Here is a 20,979-nt window from a genome sequence, read left to right on the forward strand (position 1 = left end):
CATCGCCGGCTAGAAGGCGTTGATTAAACCCTCGCTGTCGACGCTCAAAGTGGTGTTTGATCAATCTCGAAACCTAGCTCAACCGACCAGAGACTCTTGACGTTGTCCTGTGGACCAGGCCGTGCTGACTCTATCAGCCACGATGCACTGACTCTATCAGCCACGACGCACCAATCCATCAACAGTTCGTATGACGGTACTGCACTGAGTTATATACATCATTTTGTTTGATCATCACATATGTTTGATGATTGGTTTTATTTTTGTGCTTATCGGATTCATTTGTCGCCTAATAAAGAAATATTATGCTATATATATATATATATATATATATATATATATATATATATATATATATATATATATATATTTATATATATATAAAGTGGTTGGAGAAATGTAGGAGTGCAAAGACACTATTTGACGCTGTATGCATTTATGAGTTACGCGTCCCAATTACCTCTTTGTTATTGGCGGTGGCGTCGGCCCCACAAGGGACTCATCGGGGAGGTTAATCTAAAAGTGGGGGTAGTTGGGACGACTAAATTATAAATGGGGAAATTTATGGCTTTTATTCGAAAGAAATGACCTCATCTAACGGTACATCGCCTGACAACACTTCTGGAAGAACAAACAAATCCATCGACTATTGATTCAGAGTTAGTACAAATCGTTCATCGATGGTTATTTCTTCTCGAATTGTTTGACCACATCCCAAGTCGTCCAATTAGCCTCGTCTGAGCTCGATACTTTGGCCTATCACCATACGTTTCCCATATCTCGGTCAGTTCCGTGTAGACAGGGAAGTGGAAAAGTCAAACACTCAAACTGGCTAATAATCGAGATAAACATATACATTTAAATGGCCATTATAAAGACGTCAAACCACGAACAATCTAATTAACGATGCAGAATTGTAAAGACATTTCATACCATCTTCGGAAACGAGACGTCTCCCATCTTATGTTTGACTTCATATTGAAGTCTACGCCCCCAACAAGAGATTGATTTGCTCGTAGGCACAATAGATGCTGTCATCCAACTCTGACCTCCAACCCACAACTCCTGCACATAATGGTAGGAAGGGGAAATACGTGATCTACTACCTAAATAAATATCTTGTCTTTAATTTTTAACCCCAATTTTATATATTTTTATTTTTATTAAATTATCGAAAAAATATAGATTCATTCTTTAGATTTCAGATTTCATAATTTAAATTTCGTTTAAGATTAAATATTTGGTCTTGTAAAAAAAAGGATTAAATTAATGTACATATTTTTATATTATTATAAAGGACGGATACGTAAATTCGAGAAATCAGAAGATTTAAATATAATTACTAAAAATGGAGTAAGTAAAGACGGCAGCGAAGATGGCGAAGTCGGAGGAGTTGAACAAGTCTTTGGTCGTCGCGTTCCTCCCTTCCGCCCCCTTCAATCCCCTCCTCTTCGACTTCCCGATTGCTCTCTTCCCGATTTCCTTCTCCAATTTCTGTTCCGATTCGTTGACGCCGGTACATGGTGAAGAGAAGATGGACGGGGTTTCAGGCGAAGGAGGCGGCGATGGAGCTGCTGAACCAGATGATGCGGGACAAGCCGTTGCTTCCCTTCTTGATCCCGCTCGGTCTCTTCGCCTGGGCCGTGGAGAGGTGGCTCGTGCCCTTCTCCAATTGGGTGCCGCTCGCCGCCGCCGTCTGGGTCACCATCCAGGTGAGTTGCCGCCATCTGTGATGTCTTTAGGTCCTTCTTCTAGCGGAAAGGCAGCTTCTTTGTGATGATTTGGGTTAGCTGGCTCCTGTTGATGATCTCGGTGGAATCATGCGTTAGAATGATTCTATGTTTCGGCCCTTCTATCTGCATCTTCGATTGTCAAGCTCTAACGAGAATATTCAGTTCGGTCAAAAACACTTTTAATCCAACACGATTCCTATTCGACCTACATGGTTTCGGCACAAATCATATCAAAAGTAGATGTTCGTTTCACCAATCAAAGCCGACATAGATCTCTTCAGCAAACAGATCAAGATACTATCAGATGGAACAAAGGGGTTCTGGGTAGTTGCGGAAACCTCTTCTTTAGAGGTCATAACTCGACCCCGATGGCTGTCATTCTGAAACCTCGTGATCGAAGCTCCCGACAGCGTGGAGCTTCGTGCGTCGATTGGTATCGAGCGAGTGACTGGCATGCCTGAAGGTGGGTGTTTTGCTCCTTATCCGAGACTCTTAACGCTCGACTGCATCTATGATGAAACCTTGTCTACCTCGGGGCTGATCACCAGCGTGAGGGTGGCTCTCAAGCCTCGGTGCTGAGAAGGCCTCCGGCATGATTCATCGGCTTGGTCCTTGGGAATGGCCGGGACACCATGTAAAACATGATGAGCCATGTCCCCACGTGATTGAAGTCGGACACATGCCACATGTTCTAGCACATCCCACGACAGTGCTTTATGATGCAATGTTGAGCTAAATCTTTTATTAGCAATTGAATTTCTTGGTGAAAGTTGAACATAATTTTCTTAGACCTTTTTCTACCTTAAGCTTGTTAGGCATGAACATCTATTCTATTCGTACTTTTGTTTGTTGTGGTGCAGTATGGTAAGTTTCAGCGCCGGCTACTTGTAGAAGACATGAATAGAAGATGGAAGCAGCTCCTATTGAATACAGCAGTATGTTCAAGTCATCTATATTCTTTGCAGTTCATCTGGATGAACAAGTGGCTAATGTCATTTTATAATCACCATACAGCCTGTCACACCACTCGAGCCATGTGAATGGTTCAACAAACTTTTGGTGGAAGTTTGGCCCAATTATATGGAACCAAAACTCTCGAGAACATTTTTCTCAATGGTAGAGGTAAGTCTGTCCATTCAATTCAGCTGGTGCCATGTGTAAGTGTAAATATGTTCGTAAGATAAATATGTTGGTAGGAATTCTAAGTCACAGCTACCTTGTTATACAAGATTAGCTTCAATTAGTGTTAAAGGCACCATTTTCTTCAAACTCTTTAGTCTTATTGCTTTTTGGTCACAAGAGTTTTGACACTTACTTTGATGTGAATTACCCAGATGCCCATTTGAAACTCGTAATTGACAAAGTAGATCAAAGTGGAGGACTAACATCACTTATTTGAAATCAGTAGCAAAACATCAAGAACTGTAGATGAGATGAAGTAATTTATCCTCATGCTCCAGAGATTACAAAGTGATTCAAAGAAAGCTTGGAATAGATGACTTCTTTTGTAAGCCAACAAGGTTGGAACCTAAAATTTGTAATGAATTTAAACATAAACAGAACCTGTTGTGCATTATGTATCATTCAATTGGTAAAACTAATTCAGAAACTAGGACGTTGGGGTTGAGGTAAGTCCTTTCATGTCTATTAAAAAGTTCTAAGAAATGCTGACACATCTAACTTTGCCATTTTTTTTTTCACATGCCAACCAGGTGAACCATGAGTGTACAGGAAACTTTGTAGAGAAAGAATTTTTTTTACAAGATTTTTTTTAAATTGTACACGAAATAACTGAACAAGCTCTTCACTTTTTTGCAGAAGCGGTTAAAGTACCGGAAACCAAAGTGGATTGTAAGTGCAATTTTGATCATGTTTGTCTGGATTAATAATAATTCATAACCATTCCTCTGATGATTATTACATTTTTTTTGTCAGGAAAAAATAGAACTGCAGGAGTTCTCACTAGGTCCATGTCCACCTAATTTGGGTCGAAATGGCATGCAATGGATTACTTCAGGTGATCAGGTTTGATATTTTAGATTTTGCTTGATATTTGATCTACTCAATGCTTGAATAATATAAGAAGCTTCTTGATAGTCTCAGATTTTTCTTGACATTCGATCCACTTAATGTTTGGATAATATAGGAAACTCTTTTATTTGATTAATGTAGGAAAATCCAAATGATGTTAATAGGTGGATTCTCACAGACATGGAAATTACATGTGTGATAAAAAGTTCCATCTTCTCTAGGTGTAATTTATCCCCATGAATTGCAAAAGGATTAACTGCTTTATTGTTTGAGTCTACTCCAATATCTTCTGCTGATGGTATCAAGGTCATATCTGGTATCACCTGGCCTGGATCTGCTCCACTCAGTAGTACAAAATGATCCTGGTCCCTGTGCATTTTATTGCAAGAGATTGGGTCTCAGGTCGTCCACAGTAGTTTATAAGGTATGATCATATAGAAACCAAATGGAAGCTTTTACCGAGATTGAGTCACAAGAATCAAATAATTTATGAATAAGAACTAAGAAGTTATATTCAACTAATGGAGCTTCATAGCAAGAAAGAAAATTAAAATAACATGAGAATCTACATAGTAACACAAAAGTCAAGTTAAGACAACTGTGTAGATCTAAGAACAATCAAACTTTAGTAATTTACACAAAAGTAAAAGATTTAATAGTTAGCAAGTACTTTGTTTTATCAAGATTAATAGGTGCATCGAGTCATAGAAAAGTTCCAATTCAATCCCAGTAATCAGATTCTAATCTCATCTCTATGCTTATTCTTCGATTTAAATATATTGGAACTTCGTTGAAATTTACATTTTCCTATGTGTTTTGTTCTGTAAGTTGATATACTAGATGTCAGTATCGAGTATATAATAATGTAGGAGTTGTAAATGTGGTATCTTTCAAATAATAGATCTAATACTTCATTTGTTAAAGTGTTTATGCTTGCTTTATCAGATAGATACTGGTTGCAGTTTACATGACTTTGTCTACTTTTTTTCGTTATAGTCATCTGATACCAAGCTGAATATTCCTCATTTTTTTAATTTACAGCTAGTCATGCGACTGGGTTTTGATTGGGATGTAAATGACATGAGCATTTTGTTGCTTGCCAAGTTGGCAAAGCCATTGATTGGAACAGCCCGCATTGTCATTAATAGCATTCAGATCAAGGGAGATGTATGCAAGTTCTTTTCCCTTTTCATTTTTTTTTTGTCTTTGCAATTTCTATGCTTGATGACTGCAACAAGATGTTTTTAAATTAAGTCGTGACATTGATGGTTCCTCTCCATTTGATTTGAGATATGTTAGAAATAGTAGGTTTGTCATCCTCTTAACAAATTTGTACTATGGTCACCGCTTACCATGCTTACCGAGTTTCATGCCTTTTTGACACTTAATGTAGTCCACTTGCTAGAGTTCTCTAAGCCTTTGTAACTCGAATGGTTCAGCAGCAGTTGTGGATTGATACCGCCAAATCATAAATCACAGCCCAAAACTTGATTAGTTAAACTGAAAGATGATTGTCCTTCCATAGTGTTTGTAAAGCTGTGATTATTGTAAAAGTCAGTTATATCGTGTCCTCTATATTTCCTGTGTTTCATAGGTTTCTGTACAACTATTTGGTTTACACATGGTTCCGATTTAATGTGCACATGCACACAGATAGATACATACAATGGCTTTGTTTTCTGAACAGTGTCCTAGAAATTTGCGTTCTTCAACATAAGTGGAACCGTGGAAACATAACCATATGTGATCACATTTCAGGACATATCAAGTTGTCGAAACTTTTTTGTGCAGTGCATGATATGCAAAGGAAACACAATGAGGATGATGCCTGGGTTTTGGTTGGCAGTTCTTGGATACATGATATTAATAATTTGAAGGATAGAAATGAGAAGGACACTTCTTTTGTGGCAAAAATAGTCAAAGCCTGTCACTGATTTCATTAGGATCATAAAAAAGGTATGACAAGAAAAAAAGGGACAGAAGAGAGGAAAAAGAGGAGAGATAAATAAGGAACTTAGGAAAGCATGACACAATGGGAACAGTCAATCCCAACTAAGGTACAACAGATAATAGACTGGGTTGAGCCTTGCTGTTATGCTTATATTTCAGAGTAGTGTCACTCACGATATCTGCAAATCTAACTTTGTTGTTATTCTCTCTCTTAGTGAAGAATTTCATATATTTTCTGATTGTTTAGAGTGACCATGTAGAATACTATTTTGTCTCATTTTATGCAGTAACTGAGAGGGAATTTTTCAATCTTTGATATTAATCTCTACCACTAGAAACTACTTATAGTTTGAGTTTTGTTCCAAAATTTTTTTATCATTTCACTATTGAACTTAGAACCATTCTTCAATGTACATTGTGCAGCTACTTTTAAGACCGATTCTTGATGGCCAAGCAGTCCTGTATTCATTTGAATCAACTCCTGAGATCAGAATAGGTGTTGCATTTGGAAGCGGTGGTAGCCAAACACTTCCAGCTACAGAGCTGCCTGGTGTTCCAACTTGGTTGGTATGTTCCTCTATTTTTCTCGGTCTGAATGATAATGCTATGTGGATTTGTTAGAATTTAAGTTGTCTTTGACACAAATGCTGTGTGTTCAATTCGGTATATACATGTCATGACCCATTTGCTGCACAATCTTTCTATTACTAGGTCAAGCTATTCACAGAAACCATAGCTAAAATAATGGTTGAGCCTCGCCGTCATTGTTACTCTTTGCCGCCAGTGGATCTACGGAAGAAAGCCACTGGAGGTTTACTTTCAGTTACTGTAGTTTCAGCCAGTAATTTAGGCAGGAATAACTTGAAAAGCAGCAACTCAGGAACCCGACAAAGCACTATTGTAAGCAGCCATTTGTCAGGGAACTTGGGGAAAAAGGCTTTGAAGACATTTGTTGAAGTAGAAGTTGGTGATCTAACAAGAAGAACAAGTGTTAGTGAAGGGTTAAATCCCAGATGGGATGCTACCTTTAATATGATATTACATGGAGAAACTGGAATTCTCAAATTTCATCTTTATGAATGGGATCAAAGTGGTGTTAGGTTAAATTACTTAACCAGCTGTGAGATAAAGGTACCAGCAGTGAAAAATATTTTCACTTTATTCATTAATTTTCTTTACACTATTTTTTAATATTTATTAAGCAACTTTCTACAATGATGATTGTCGGCAGATGAAGTATGTCGCAGATGATTCTACAGTATTTTGGGCAATAGGGCATAGATCTGGTGTAGTGGCAAAACAAGCTGAGAATTGTGGGAAAGAAGTAGAGATGACTATTCCGTTTGAAGAAGCTAATCTAGGGGAGGTACAATATTCTTTTTGATATTTTTGGTCTGCTTGTAATTAATTACACAATATTCTTGTATATGATTTCTAATTTCTTTATACTTGGCAAAATTAGTATGATGAATCTCTGTTTCTTTGTATATGAGTTACAGTTGCTCCATGTAAACTTGTGTACATTATTACTGCATCATATGCTCCAATATAATTCTATCAATATCATGATACACCTATTCTTCCATACAAATGTTGCACTAGTAACATATTTTGTGAATGTTATCAGGAAGTTGGGAGATTTTGTATTCCTACTTTTAAGAAGCAACATTAATTTTAGTCGTCTATATAAGAATTTCTTACTAAATGACTTCAAAAGTTTATTTCATGGAATTTAGTTATCTTCAAAGAGCTTGACTGAATAAGCCATGGTGTCTTATTTCACAAGAACAACAACAATGGTCAAACTAAAAATTAGTATGTTTTTTAATCATTGTTAGTGTAGTTTAATTGGACCTTGATTGTATTTCTTCTTGCCCGGGTAATCCTAAATGATTAACCTCATTTCTCAAGCACATATAACTTTTGATCTCTCAGTTTCCATCACCTTAAATTGTATTTTTTTATATTGCTGTTGAATTATGCACTGTCATATTCACTATCAAAAATATGCATTTGTAAGCAGAAATGCTTATACGAAAACCCCTCTCTGTTTTAGAATTGCAAGCATTTTTCTTGTTCCCAATTTACATCTCTATAAAAACATTGGATTGTTAACTGTTCGTGTTCATTTTATTTTATTGCTCTAGCAATGCCATATCTGACTTGCTATGGTTCTCTTTAATTCACAGTTGACAGTGAGGCTTATTCTTAAAGAATGGCAATTTTCAGATGGTTCTGTAAGCTTGAGTAACTCTACCAACAGTGCAGCACAACTGTTGATGTATAATTCACATAATCTTCAGTTGAGAACAGGAAGGAAGCTCAAAGTAACTGTAGTAGAAGGACGGAGCCTGTCTACAAAAGATAAATCTGGAAAATGTGACCCCTATGTTAAGCTTCAATATGGAAAGGTTGGCTGCTATGTTGTTAATCTTTGATCTTCATCTACATTTTTCTTTTCACTTTTGCTTTATTTCAAAGATATAGCAGCACGTGATAGATATTTTTGCTTCTGTGTCTACCTTATTGTTCTAACAGAAAATGGTATCTTTGTAGGCTTTTTATCGAACAAAAATTATTTCTCATACTTCAGATCCAGTGTGGAAGCACATATTTGAATTTGATGAAATAGGAGGTGGTGAATATCTCAAAATCAAATGTTATAGTGCAGATATATTTGGAGATGAGAACATTGGATGTGCACGGGTGAACCTAGAAGGAATTTCAGAAGGTTCATGCAGGGATATCTGGGTGCCTCTTGAGAAAGTTAACTCTGGAGAGTTGAGGTTCCAAATAGAAGTAGTAAAGAATGAGGACAATGAAAGCTTGAAAGTATGTGGCTAATTGACTCTTGGTTGATATTTTAGTTGCAAAAAGCATATAGCTCACTGCTTTTTCTGCTATTAACTTTTAAAATGAGTGGATATACTTGCAATTTTTACCGGGTCTCATCGTTATTTAGGGCATTCCATTTTGTGAATATTGATGTTCATCGTTATTTAGTTTCTCATGTGTTACTAGCTCACTTAAACCATTTGCAGAATTTAGGAATGAAACAGGGATCTGGCTGGATTGAACTAGTACTAGTTGAAGCTAAAGATCTAGTTGCTGCTGATATAAGAGGAACCAGTGACCCTTATGTGAGGGTACATTATGGGAACATTAAGAAACGAACGAAGGTCAGGCAACCATTCTACTATTCTGACATTGACATGACAGATCTTTTATTCTTTTTAATGTTCTTTCATGCAATCTGCAGGTGGACATGATTAATGTTTCTATAAAGGAATTTTAATTGATTGGTGAAAACATGGATCTATTCTCAGTATTAAATTTTGTTGAAGGCAATGTTTTTAGTCAAATAAACAGCCATCATAACTCTTTTGTTGTCACTAATAAAGTTCTATTAGTTTTTCTTCTCTCACTCTCTCTCTTCACATAATAAATCCTAATTGACTCATGTCATTTAGCCAATGCATGTATATCTTTTAAAACCATTTTCTATTACTTTATCCTTGATCAAGAGTTAGACTTAAGTTGACAGAGATTGTGTGCTATTTGTGACCTAAAATTGCTTTCATCATAAAACTTCACAAAATTTTTAACAATTCAAATAAAACAATTCCTGTATTTGTATGCAGTTCTTGTTAGAATGATAAGCACCCCGTGGTTGGGATTTTCTAATATCATCAGCTTTGTATATGCACCTGTGGTCTGTGATGGCCTTGTAGAGCAATTTTCTTAGGTTCTTCTACCAAAACTTCAGGTAACTTAGATGAGTGCTCTAGCTAAACTCAGGAAGAGGCACAGTTATGGCAAATTAGCCCTTTGATTCCTTTAACAGATGACTAGGGATGGTTATTCACTAGCCACCGTGATAATATATAATCTAGGCTATTTGCTTTAATTAAATGTGAAATATTCCTAGCTATGCAATGTTTATAAAATCTACATGAATCACTTGATATCATATTCAACCTGTTCTATGAAGCTCGAAAATTACTTCATTTGTATGCAGTTTACGGTTGTCATCAGTTAACTTCTTGACATGATGTGCATCTTTGACACATATGGTCTTGCTTTTAAAGTTCTTTGAATGTAACTGAAAAGAAGTGTATATTTTTAGTTGTTTCTCAACTAATCATAGTTGGAGCATAAGTTATTAATACTTGTACTCAATGTGCAGGTCATTTACAAAACATTGGTTCCCCAATGGAACCAAACCTTAGAGTTTCCGGACAATGGCAGTCCCATGATTTTACATGTGAAGGATCATAATGCTGTACTGCCCACATCTAGCATAGGTCATTGCACAGTGGAATATGAAGCCTTGCCTCCAAATCAAACAGCTGACAAGTGGATTCCTCTCCAAGGTGTAAAGAGTGGGGAGATCCATGTACGAATAACAAGAAAAATTCCAGATCTGCAGAAGAAATCCAACTTAGATACTGTTGTGTCTTCATTAAGCAAAGCACATAAGATATCCACGCAGGTAAGCTGTTCTGTTGGAGTTCTAAAGGCTACTTATTCGTTATTCTTTTTCCTAGGAGAATCATAATTGAGATTTCATTGCATATTTGCATGATTAGTGAAAGATCAGCTGTGAAGTATAATCATCCATCTTTGACCTATATAATAGAACATCCATATGCTGGATGCAGTGGAATCTAATCAAGGTGAGAAAGTGACGTAGAATTGGACTGTTAGCCCCAGTCTGCTCATTTATGTAGTATAATATCAGTAATCTAGGATTCAGTTTGAGGGTTTAATGAAGTTTCACATTGAATGTTCATGACCTAGGCTCCGATTTAAGAGTTCAATGAAGGGCTGCATAAGATGTTCGGTTTAACTTCTTGCAAATAAATAAAAAATTGAATTATTACATGTTTCGATGTTGCCATCAACTGGTAGCCAAGCTCATATATAGGAAGAGGGAGCTTTGTGGTACTATATAAGAATCAGCTTTTCAGTTCTGTCACTTTGAATTAATGTGTAGATTAGTATCTGGTCATAACTGAGAAAAATGTTGTGTACATTGACTCTCACTAGATCATGTAGCGGTGGGAATCTTGTGCGCTGAGTTTACTCTTTTTATGTTAGAACTGAAGTTTTGCTAGGTTTACATATAAAATGACTTGACCAAACCCCTTTTTTGGGTGTATTTGAGACATGAATGTCTCTGTGGACACATTTGTTCCCGCAGAAAAGTAGAGATGGATTTTGCTTCCGCTTAGAATAAGAGAATTTTTCCTCTCAACTTTATAATCACATAGATATGGATGATTAACGTGGATACTGTCAAAGATGTAATACAACTTTTGTCAATTCTCAATTTGTCTTCCATGTAGTCTATTCTTCTATTCTTCTCTATATCCTAAAAGTCAAAGGTTAAGAGGAAAAGATTTTTCTCCTCCTAAGAATAGTAATGTTCATCTCTCTATATATTATGTTTGTACATGTAAACATGCACGTGTTTGCTTCTTTGCATGTGTTGTATATTGGAAATTACCTTTTGTAGCTTAAAGCATTTTTTTTATATACGAATAAACATAAATGTTATGAAGTTTTAGATTTTGAGGCATTTCTTGTGCTGGCTGGTCTTGTGCCTTTGTGAAACATATTCCATGCATAAAACATATTTTTTTTCTTTTTTCTTTTTTGGTTTTCATGTGTGATATTAACTGCTAAAGTACAATAAATATAGATCAGAGACATCTTAAAGAAGTTTCAAGGCCTGATTGAGGATGGCGATCTAGAGGGGTTATCACTGGCTTTAAGTGAAGTAGAAAGTGCTGAAGATGAACAGGAGGAATACATGATTCAACTTCAAAGAGAAAAGACACTATTGATCAACAAAATAAGCGAACTTGGCCACGAAATCAGTAGAACATCCTCTGCTCCAACCAAGATGTCATACTGAAACTCGAACATGTTTTGCCAAGTTGCTTATTTTGTTCCTGCTACGCACTATATTTCGGCCAACAGACTCAACACTTCCTTGACTACAAGCTGTAAATGAACAGAAGCATTGTATACAAGAAAAAGGGGATACTCAAGAAGTTACATGATAATATGTGGCTAGCTGCTTACTTTTCCTTCGATCATAGCTAGATTTTAATTGGAAATACTATTTAGAAACAAGCCAACATTTTAATTGTCCTATTTGTAAGGACTGTTTACCATGTCATTCATTGTAAAATATGTGATGTGGAAAACTTGCTTCCAGAACTGTGATTATTATTTGGTTGTATAACATGAAGAGTTCATGATAGATCTGTTTGCTCTGTATTCTTTGGAATGAAACACTTGCATCGATCAGTCTGCCTCATTCTCCATACAGGAAATGTTGTGGTTTTCTTTCGAAAGATAAAATGGTAAAGACCGATTTTGATCTCAAGATATTGTTTGATAAATTCTCTACTTGTCAAGTTAGCTAATTTATTCGATATGGCCTGATATCCGAATTCGTATGTGTAGAAGTATCTTTCATCCTTCAAAGTGTCACCTTTTCTTTCGTTATGGATCGATCTCAAGAACGTGAGATGAAGGATGACTGAATAATATGACGTGCAAGGCGCAGTTAAAGCTTCGATGCACGTGCGATTAGCGAATGCGAGAATTATCCCTCCAGTAACTGATCTCCCGATAGGGTAAAAGCCTGCCGCCATTGTGTTCCAAAGTCCCACTATTAATAGCCCGATTGCCAGCCCACGTTCCACGGACATCCCTACACCCGAGAGCCGAAGACCGCGGCATGCCTCCCGCAGCACGAGCTGGCCAACCCGAGCGCCCATTTCCCCCTGACTCGCCCTCTGTCCTCTTCCTCACCGGATCGTGTCTCCCCTGCGTGAGACAGTAATGGACGAGGGAAGACGTGGGGGTGGGTGGCGCGGTGAAAGGTTGAAGAAGGTGTACAAGTAAGTCTCACCTCGTTTGTAAGTCGTCGTCGTCTTCCCCTCTCTCGGCCACCACCGCTTCTGTCGCGCAACAGCGACACCCCGTTATCACATACGCTCGTGCTCCGAAGGTCAGACACACCAGCCCCTCCAGCTTCATGGAACTCGTGCAGAAGCTTACCGGGTTTCCCCGCGCTCCGCTGCCCGCCACCGTGAACAGAGTACAGGTAGCGACAATTTACATCGTGACGGCAGCGATTCCACAGTGCTTCAGAACTGATGGGCGCAGCTGCATGAGCCATGAGAGCATGTCGTGGAAGAAGTTGCATGGCGATAGCTACTCTGTCTTCCTGGTCGCATGCCACGGCACTCCCTATATAAATAGGGAGTGCCGTATTTATCTTACCGTATTCTAACACTTGAAGGAATTCACCACTTACAACTTTTCTCTGTCTAGAAATTTCATCGATAGAATTATCTAAATTTTCTCCCCTCTTTCTTCTCTCTCTCTCTGAATTTTTCTCTTTTTCTCCTCCTTTTTGTTATGTAATATATCGAGGGATTTTCTTGGTCGCAAAGCTGGAATCAGATGTTTTCATCAAGATTTGTGTAGATGATGAGTCAATTATATATATATATATATATATATATATATATATATATATATATATATATATATATATATATATATGATGTGTGAAATCCGTTACATTGCTAAGCACCTGAATTGGGCCTGGTTATGCACAGGCCCATACCGGCCCATGACCGACCGATGTCACATATGTCATCATTTTCTGTGGTTGAAGATATATATATATATATATATATATATATATATATATATATCCTTTCGATCAAACGTATACCCCTTAATTATTTGTGCTGCTGGCTTGAAAAAAGATCAAACTGCTGCCTCCATTTGAAGTAGCCACAGCTGCCATCTGCTGCATCTCTCTAGTATTAACTGCTGACTCCATCCAAAGTTGCCTTCTTCCACTTGCCACAGCTGCCGTCTGCTGCATCTCTCTAGTGTGTCATCCGATCGAAACTCGAACGTCGCATCACATCTCTTGACTATTTCATGTCGATGACCATATCATGCCTCTCTCACCGTCGTTTTTGGAGCTTGCTTGGTTTGGTTGATGAGAGCGTGTGGTGGAGCGTTGCAAATGGGGTTGTAGGAGATCCAGGAGAGAGCCCCGCCAAAATCTATGATGTTAAAAGTTGTTAGATTTTGGTGAGACAGAGTGCCCCCATGTTTCTGCCTCCGCCGCAGCCTTTTTAGGACCCTCCACAGGTAATCATATCCAAATGGATGGTGACTTGACAACAGTGTCGTGGGATTTCCCTCTCTTCAATCTCCTCCTCCTCCTCCTCCTCCTCTTCCTCCCGCCTGCCTTGGGACGACAACAGTAAGAAATATTAACAGCCACCCAATTCGTACACTCCCACCACCACCACCACCACCACCTCACCTTTCCCACCGTCATCGCCTCCGTCTTCGCATCGCTCCCACGCTTCTAAGACCCACCCCCACTTTGTCAGACTTATCATTCATGGCAAGAGCAAACAAATGCTAGATTAATGGAGCTTACGCCCTGCACAAATATCCCATCCACATGGAGTGAACTCTAAAGCTTCTACCCTGTTGTATCTATGGATTCGGAACGATTTACAGACCGAGAAAAAGAACATCAAGATCTATCTATGAGCTTAAAGACTGAATCTACTGCAGGTTGTACTGAGGTCATTTAAACGTGCAGATAACGACACCGACACCATTGATTCTTACGTGTAATATGTGGAGGTTTTGCGCGAGAATAATGTCGATCGTCTGCAGCCGTAAATGCCATGTACCTGATGAGAGAAAACGGCTGTTTTTATGACGCCGTACCCCGTGAAGCAGCGCACTCCACATCATACCGTGCTGAGAGAGAGAGAGAGAGCAAGTCATTAGGTGGAGATGGCTGGGGTTATTAGAGAGAGACAGAGAGAGAGAGGGGTTGGTGGTGGTAGAGAAAGGGAAAGGTCAGGAGGCACAAAAATAGGGTAGTAGGGGGTACGTACACTGTTGCATGCAGGGGTTGGACATTCGTCCTCCTTTCCATGCACATGAGAGCAAATTGCAGTGGCTCGCAACTCCCCATTAATGTTAATGAAAGTAACCAGTTTTATGATTCACATCTGAACGTGATCTCAAACTCGTGGAAAAAGACAACAGCATGCAGCTTTTACTGCACTCGCCATTTGTTTACATCTCTCTCCCTCTCTCCCCCCTCAGTTTCACCCTATTGTACAACGGACTAGTTGCTGTTCCACCATTTCTCACCCTGACAAAGGACACCGATCATAACAAAACTTGATTACCACCAGATCGCTCGCATATATGTGCAATATGTGACATCCATTTGCAGCTTGACAGCAGACCAACACCCAAAACATGTCTCACCACACATACGAAGGATTGGAGACAAATACCCTAATCAGCTTTTGCAGGATATTCGAATACGACTTTTATGGCAACCTATATATATATTTCACCACTATGCATCAGATCGAAACCATTTCTTTTTCCCTGTTTGAATCACCGCTAGAGAGTTAGCCTGACGCCGAACATCCACCGGTTGTGCGCTTTCATAGCCTCGACCACTCGTGCATGTATATAGATAGCATGAATATGTATAAGAAAAATAGATTAGGATTCACGCCACAACGACAACGTGTTTCTTTCTTTTTTCTGCCGATCCTTAATGTTTGGCTACTGTTATAACTAATCATGCTTCAGACCATAGGAGGAAGAGGAGGAGGAAGAAGAGGGGAGAGAGAGAGAGAGAGAGAGGACGACAGCAGCTTGACAAAGGGCGGAGATGCCCGAGAGAGGTACAGGGGACAGGTGCTTGACAAACATCCGGCACTGAGAGACAAAAAGAGGACGGAGAAGAAAGATTTCAAATCATGTGAGATGGGCATGGAAAAGCTTCCCCCTCTTTCGCTCTCCCCAGCTACAGGCGCAGCATCCCTCCAGTCTCAACTGTCAGTGATGGAGCAGTAGCTATTCTTAGAAATCTATTACATCTTGTCACCCACCCCCGCTTCCTTTCTTGTCTTACTCCACAGGATAAAAGAGAAATTTTGGTGAGTGGGCGCACCGCACAGCAAGGAGAAGAGCCCACACCTCTCTCGTACTTGTCCTTTTCCATCTCCTCCTTCCTCCTACCCAAGGAAACCATGGACTGATGTTTCTGATGCTTCCCCGATCAGGATTAGTCGATGACCATGATTCATGCAATCATCTCCAGATCAGGTCAACTAACCAGTACCGTAAGATGATGGGATTGTCACAACCATTTAAGGTTACATACTGCTCGGACCGGGGAGAATGCAACTCGGAAGAATTACATGAATCCCACAAAAGTAATGCTAATCTAATATCTATATATTATCTTCAGTTGGGTTTGCAAAAGAAAAAGAGAGTTGTCCAAATCGAACTTACTTGTAGTTTAGGATAAAGCAACATGAGAGATTGTTATGGAGGAGAATGCAACTGTCGATGCAGACATGTATCTGAAGCAACGTGACATTGATGGTCAGGACCTCTCATGTACATGTTCGATGGAAATGCTGTTGTTATTACGAAGATGTTGCCGAGTAAAGCATCGGTTGTGCATGCAATAAACTGTCGGCAAGATCCGAGTTTTCGATAAAACATTAATAGGAGCAAATTAGGGATGAATTTGCAGCAGTGCAACAAGTTGGCCATGATGAGGATTTAGATTGTAGTGGTGGCTCCAATGATGCGTAAGTCCAAGTGCTACCACATGACACACTTTTAAAGCACGAGTTCAAAGGGGACATCTTCCAAAGAAGGCAAGGTTAGACATATTGTGTAAGTTAACTGAGTCTATGTTGGCTCGCGACGGTACATGCCCCAAACTTCATTGTACAGGCGGCACTGGCTATTGCAATCGCCACGGATGATGAAGAAGCTTAAGTTGTGCTAATGAATGTGATCAGGTCATTGGTATAAAAGAAGACAATGCTTTTGCAAGCAATATGGTATCGGAAACTCCTAATTGGCATATCTATTTTTCCTTCAAACACAAGATGTGCATGACAGTAATGCAAACCCTACATATTTGATTTTGCCTCGGTACTTTAGAGGCACACTGAGACGCATGCACATGCATATATACAGTGTGCATGCATCAGATAGCCAGAATCTCTGCACTCCATCAAACTATTCCATTAATTAATCCGAGCTGTGAAAAGGGTGTGTCTGCACAGGGTCAGATCATTCCACCATTTTTGCTGTGTCCAACTTATCTGTAGAATTCCATGTAGAAATATATATATATATATATATATCTCGCAGCGGAGATAATCTCAAGTGCTCCTCCTCATGCCGGTGAGTATGGCAGGTGAGAAATCATTATACCCAACAGGTTTCGAACCTAACACTAGAGGAAGTTTCCATGATTGGATTCTCGGAAGGATCACATTCTCGAGCAGTCCCGAAGAATCTCGTCGAGTCAAAAGATTTGTAGGAGAACCAAGACATCTAAGAATGAATGTTCAGGATAATTAACAAGTCATCAAAGTTCAAAATGTCAGATTTATTGTCTAAATTCTTGTCAAACAAACGAGGTTGCTATGGTCGAACAGCAGAATCTAAGATTCTTGGAGAATCCGGAAATCAGATATTAGGTTTAGAGTTTTGCCAGCAGTGAGCAAACATGGTTTCATTTTCATGGTTTCATATATATATATATATATATATATATATATATATATATATATATATATATATATATGTATGTATGTATATAGAGAGAGAGAGAGAGAGGGAAATACACACATGGAAACGATCAAGTTGTGGACTTACATGCAATTTGTTTTCTCATTATCAGTGATGTTCAATCACCTTTCTCATCGGTTTGTCCATCACCTAGCTGAGAGGAAAGGCTATTATAAGCTGCAAACATATTGTTTACAGACATGGATGAGTACGATTTGGATGATCACAACGGTGTGGGTTAAACGGGTCAGGTTTAGTTAGAGTCGGGTGGACGAGAAATCGAGCGTGAATCACACACAGCCGAGACAGCTCCGAATTGCCACCTCAAAATCTTTGGTAGCAGAAGAAAACACGGGTCCAAGGGGCACAGTTCAAATAATGTAAAAGAGGGTACTGACCAAATAGGTCGCAGATGTAGTTGACAACAGCAGCACCACAAAGCCAAGAGAGGTACACTCTGTGATGGCCCTTATCATAAATAGGCTACATCTGAGACTGTAGGCCTACTATGCCCTTCTCAACTAAATACCCAAGCATCACTTTGTAAGGGGTGCCCTTGTCCTTATTGCCTCCCACGGGATGACATCCTTGCCGCGGGAGGACACCCATCTCACATGCTCGCTGTCCACCCAGCCCTCTCCGGTCGTCCATCGAGGATCCGGTGGCGAGGAGGAGAGGCTGCATGGGTGAGGGAGAGGGAGGGCTTGCGTGGAAGCCATGCCGTTGTAATTACTCATGCAGGGAGGCGCAGTTGGAAAGATATGAAGCAGTGGGAGAGGAGTAGAGTAGGGTTTGTAGGGAGGGGAGAGAGAGAGATGAGAGAGAGAGAGAGAGAGAGAGAGAGGAGCGAAGGCCACGTCCCTCTCAACGCTGCTCTCGCCCTAAACAAATACAAAGACTACTGTTACTGATCCCCCCATCCAGCCGAAGGAACTCGTCTTCTACCAGTCACGGATACCAAGACTCTTTTGCCCCTTGCGTAGACGGAGAAAAAAAAAAAAGAAAAAGGAGAGAGAAGAGGAGATGCAAAGAGACGGGCTGGAGAGAGAAAGAGACGGCTGGGCAGTGAGAAACTCACACACACAGGACTCTTAATCTCTCCCTCTATCTATCTCTACCCTCACTTTAAAACACAGAGCCAGCCTTGTTTGGAGTGCAGTAGCAAACTGCAGTTTTTGCCCCTCAAAGAACCACCGCAACCTTTCTTCCATTAACTTCCCTTTCATTTTTGGGTCCCTTCAACTGGATGTTCGGTGTTCTACTGCCTTCTCCTTGAGTGCAATACCATGTAGGGTTCCCGTATGTTTCTTCTTTCTAGATATCTTGTTCGAACAAGTGGTGATAAGTTCGGTTTGATTTGATTTGATGTGGTTGCAGGAGACCAGAGGGGAACTCACTAGACCTCAACAACTTGCCGGAGGAGCATGCAGGAAAGCAACCGCTGGAGGAGAGCTCGATGACCACCGCAGCTTCGGCTGACACCACTCGTAAGTAGGCCGAAAGAAAATCGAGGGCAGAAAATTTCAGTACTCGCTTAAGAAAATGAATCATTTGCTAAAGAAAACAACCGAGTAAAAGTAGATAGAGCAGAGGGAGGAGAGGAAAATTAGAAAGGTTATACTGATGCCTGATGAGTCATTGTGGTGGTGGTGGTGGTGGTAATAATCCTTGCCATGCGTACTGATGCCAAAGCTTGCAGGGTTTAAGAAGAAGAAGAGCGGAGGAAAGGATGATTCTGCAAAGGTGTATGAGTGCCGGTTTTGTTCCCTCAAGTTCTGCAAATCTCAAGCGCTGGGAGGGCACATGAACCGACACCGCCAAGGCAAGACAATGACCACCACCACCATGGAAGTTAGAAAAGTTGATGTGACATTATAGATCGGTCAATCTGTTGCTTTGCTACTTCTTCCCTCCCCGGCAAGCGGTTCTTATGCTTTTGTTCCCTTTTTGCTAGAGAGGGAGACGGAGACCCTCAACCGTGCTCGTCAGCTGGTCTTCAACAACGAAGGCATCGGCAGCGCCGGTGCCATCGGGGGGTATGTGAAGAGACCTAAACCCACTTCGATCTCGGCTCCTCCTGTTTCTAGGGTCGTTTCATCTATGTGTTGCTACCCCATTGGTTGGCCATTCAATTTCTTCTTTCGTTGATGATAACAAACAGTTTCAGAGATCTAAACCTTGGAGGTTCGCAATTCCCTCATGGAGGCGGCGGCATCGGAGACCCTTGTCTGCAGTTCCGCCCGGTGTATCCACGGATACCAACACAGCCACCAATCTCACCGCAGACGCAGCAATTCATATACCCGTCTTCCTCCTCGCACTCGCTCCCCCACCATTCGCAGGCCTACCAACCTCCCGTCGGAGATTACTACGTCGGCCATGTCGTCCCGGGAAGCTCCCACTGTCAACTGCATCACCCGGGCTACGGTTCTGATTCCAGCTTCGCTTGCTTCGGAGCTCCTCCTGCTCACAGCTTTCTGAGGGAAGGAGGAGATGGTGCACCTGGAGGTCATGGGCATGTCCAACACATGGATTCCTCTTCTGTCCGGGATAACTTTCACGGATAGGTGGATGGCGAGCACCACGAATGGGCCCAAGTTGTTATCTCGTAGCAAAGATGGAAGAAGCAGGCATGCGGGAATGATCGCCCAAGTCAAGTCGGGTGGGTCATAAGTTTTGTGGTGGGTTATGCGCTTGTTACCGGTCTTTTTCTTCTGGCTTTTATACTGAAGACTTCAACAATATGCACCCTCTCTCTCTCTCTCTCCAATTTGGGTACTTTACGATGTGATGCAGTCGTTAGGCGAAGGGTTGTTGGGGACAATAGGAGAAAAGGCCTAGAGAATGAAGGCGGCAAGGGTTTCAACAGAGGTGTTGAATTTTTTTAGGGTTTCGGGCATGAGTTGTCAAAGCTAATGCTCTTAGAGTTCTGGGTGCTACCAAACACTTTGATCAGTGACTTTATGCTGGGAACAGTGATTGCCATTTAGGTGTTATGGGCAAAGCCACCTACCTAAACTTGTAGCCTCGCCAGTCTAGGGTTCGCTTCCATCCCAACCCCCCGTGCCACGCCATCATTATACTTAACCTCAAACGAGATATGGGTAGCAAGAAAAAATAAATAAAAAGTAAAAAAAACACAACCTTACAGTGCATGTATGGTCTGGTCCCTCCGTCTTCTCGTTATGCTTCCCCCTTCTGCGGTCCATGATTGATAGGCATCTGACCACCGGAATTCAGGTTACATGGTGTAATGAATCCGGGAATCATGATTGGATTGTTATTATTGTTCGACCATGTATACTTCGAGGAGTGGTCAGATACGTTCGGGTTGGATAGGCGGCGAAGATAAGAGTGTTAAGGTAGTAGTAGAGAAGGGGCAATGATATGGTAGAGCAAAAGAGAGAGAGAGAGAGAGAGAGACAACAACAGAGGAGGTTTAAACGAGGAGAAAAAAAAAGGAAGAATCGGCTAAAATGCACAGTTATGAATTCAAGATACACATATCACTATTCGTAGTGCTTTTTTCCTATTTCCTTCTTTCGAAGTAGCCTCTGGTTTTTTGTAGAACCAC

The 20,979-nt window shown here is 40.4% G+C and overlaps 1 protein-coding gene across 2 annotated transcripts; it reads left to right on the plus strand.

Moving 5' to 3' along the window:
• Positions 1-1,382: 1,382 nt before the first annotated feature.
• LOC135625090 (uncharacterized) lies at positions 1,383-11,985 on the plus strand. Of its 2 annotated transcripts, XM_065129415.1 has the most exons (14): positions 1,383-1,712; positions 2,594-2,668; positions 2,748-2,855; positions 3,552-3,584; positions 3,669-3,758; positions 4,806-4,931; positions 6,138-6,281; positions 6,426-6,845; positions 6,946-7,080; positions 7,904-8,125; positions 8,271-8,546; positions 8,756-8,893; positions 9,901-10,206; positions 11,419-11,985. In XM_065129415.1, the coding sequence occupies exons 1-14, from the start codon at positions 1,521-1,523 to the stop codon at positions 11,632-11,634; spliced, it is 2,481 nt and encodes an 826-aa protein (XP_064985487.1). In that variant the 5' UTR covers positions 1,383-1,520; the 3' UTR covers positions 11,635-11,985. The 2 variants fall into 2 exon arrangements, with proteins under 2 accessions (XP_064985487.1, XP_064985488.1); XM_065129416.1 differs by lacking the exons at positions 1,383-1,712; positions 2,594-2,668 and having other exon boundaries at positions 2,751-2,855; positions 3,669-3,750.
• Positions 11,986-20,979: the final 8,994 nt, after the last annotated feature.

The sequence above is a fragment of the Musa acuminata genome, chromosome BXJ2-10 (assembly GCF_036884655.1).
Source record: "Musa acuminata AAA Group cultivar baxijiao chromosome BXJ2-10, Cavendish_Baxijiao_AAA, whole genome shotgun sequence".
NCBI lineage: Eukaryota > Viridiplantae > Streptophyta > Magnoliopsida > Zingiberales > Musaceae > Musa > Musa acuminata.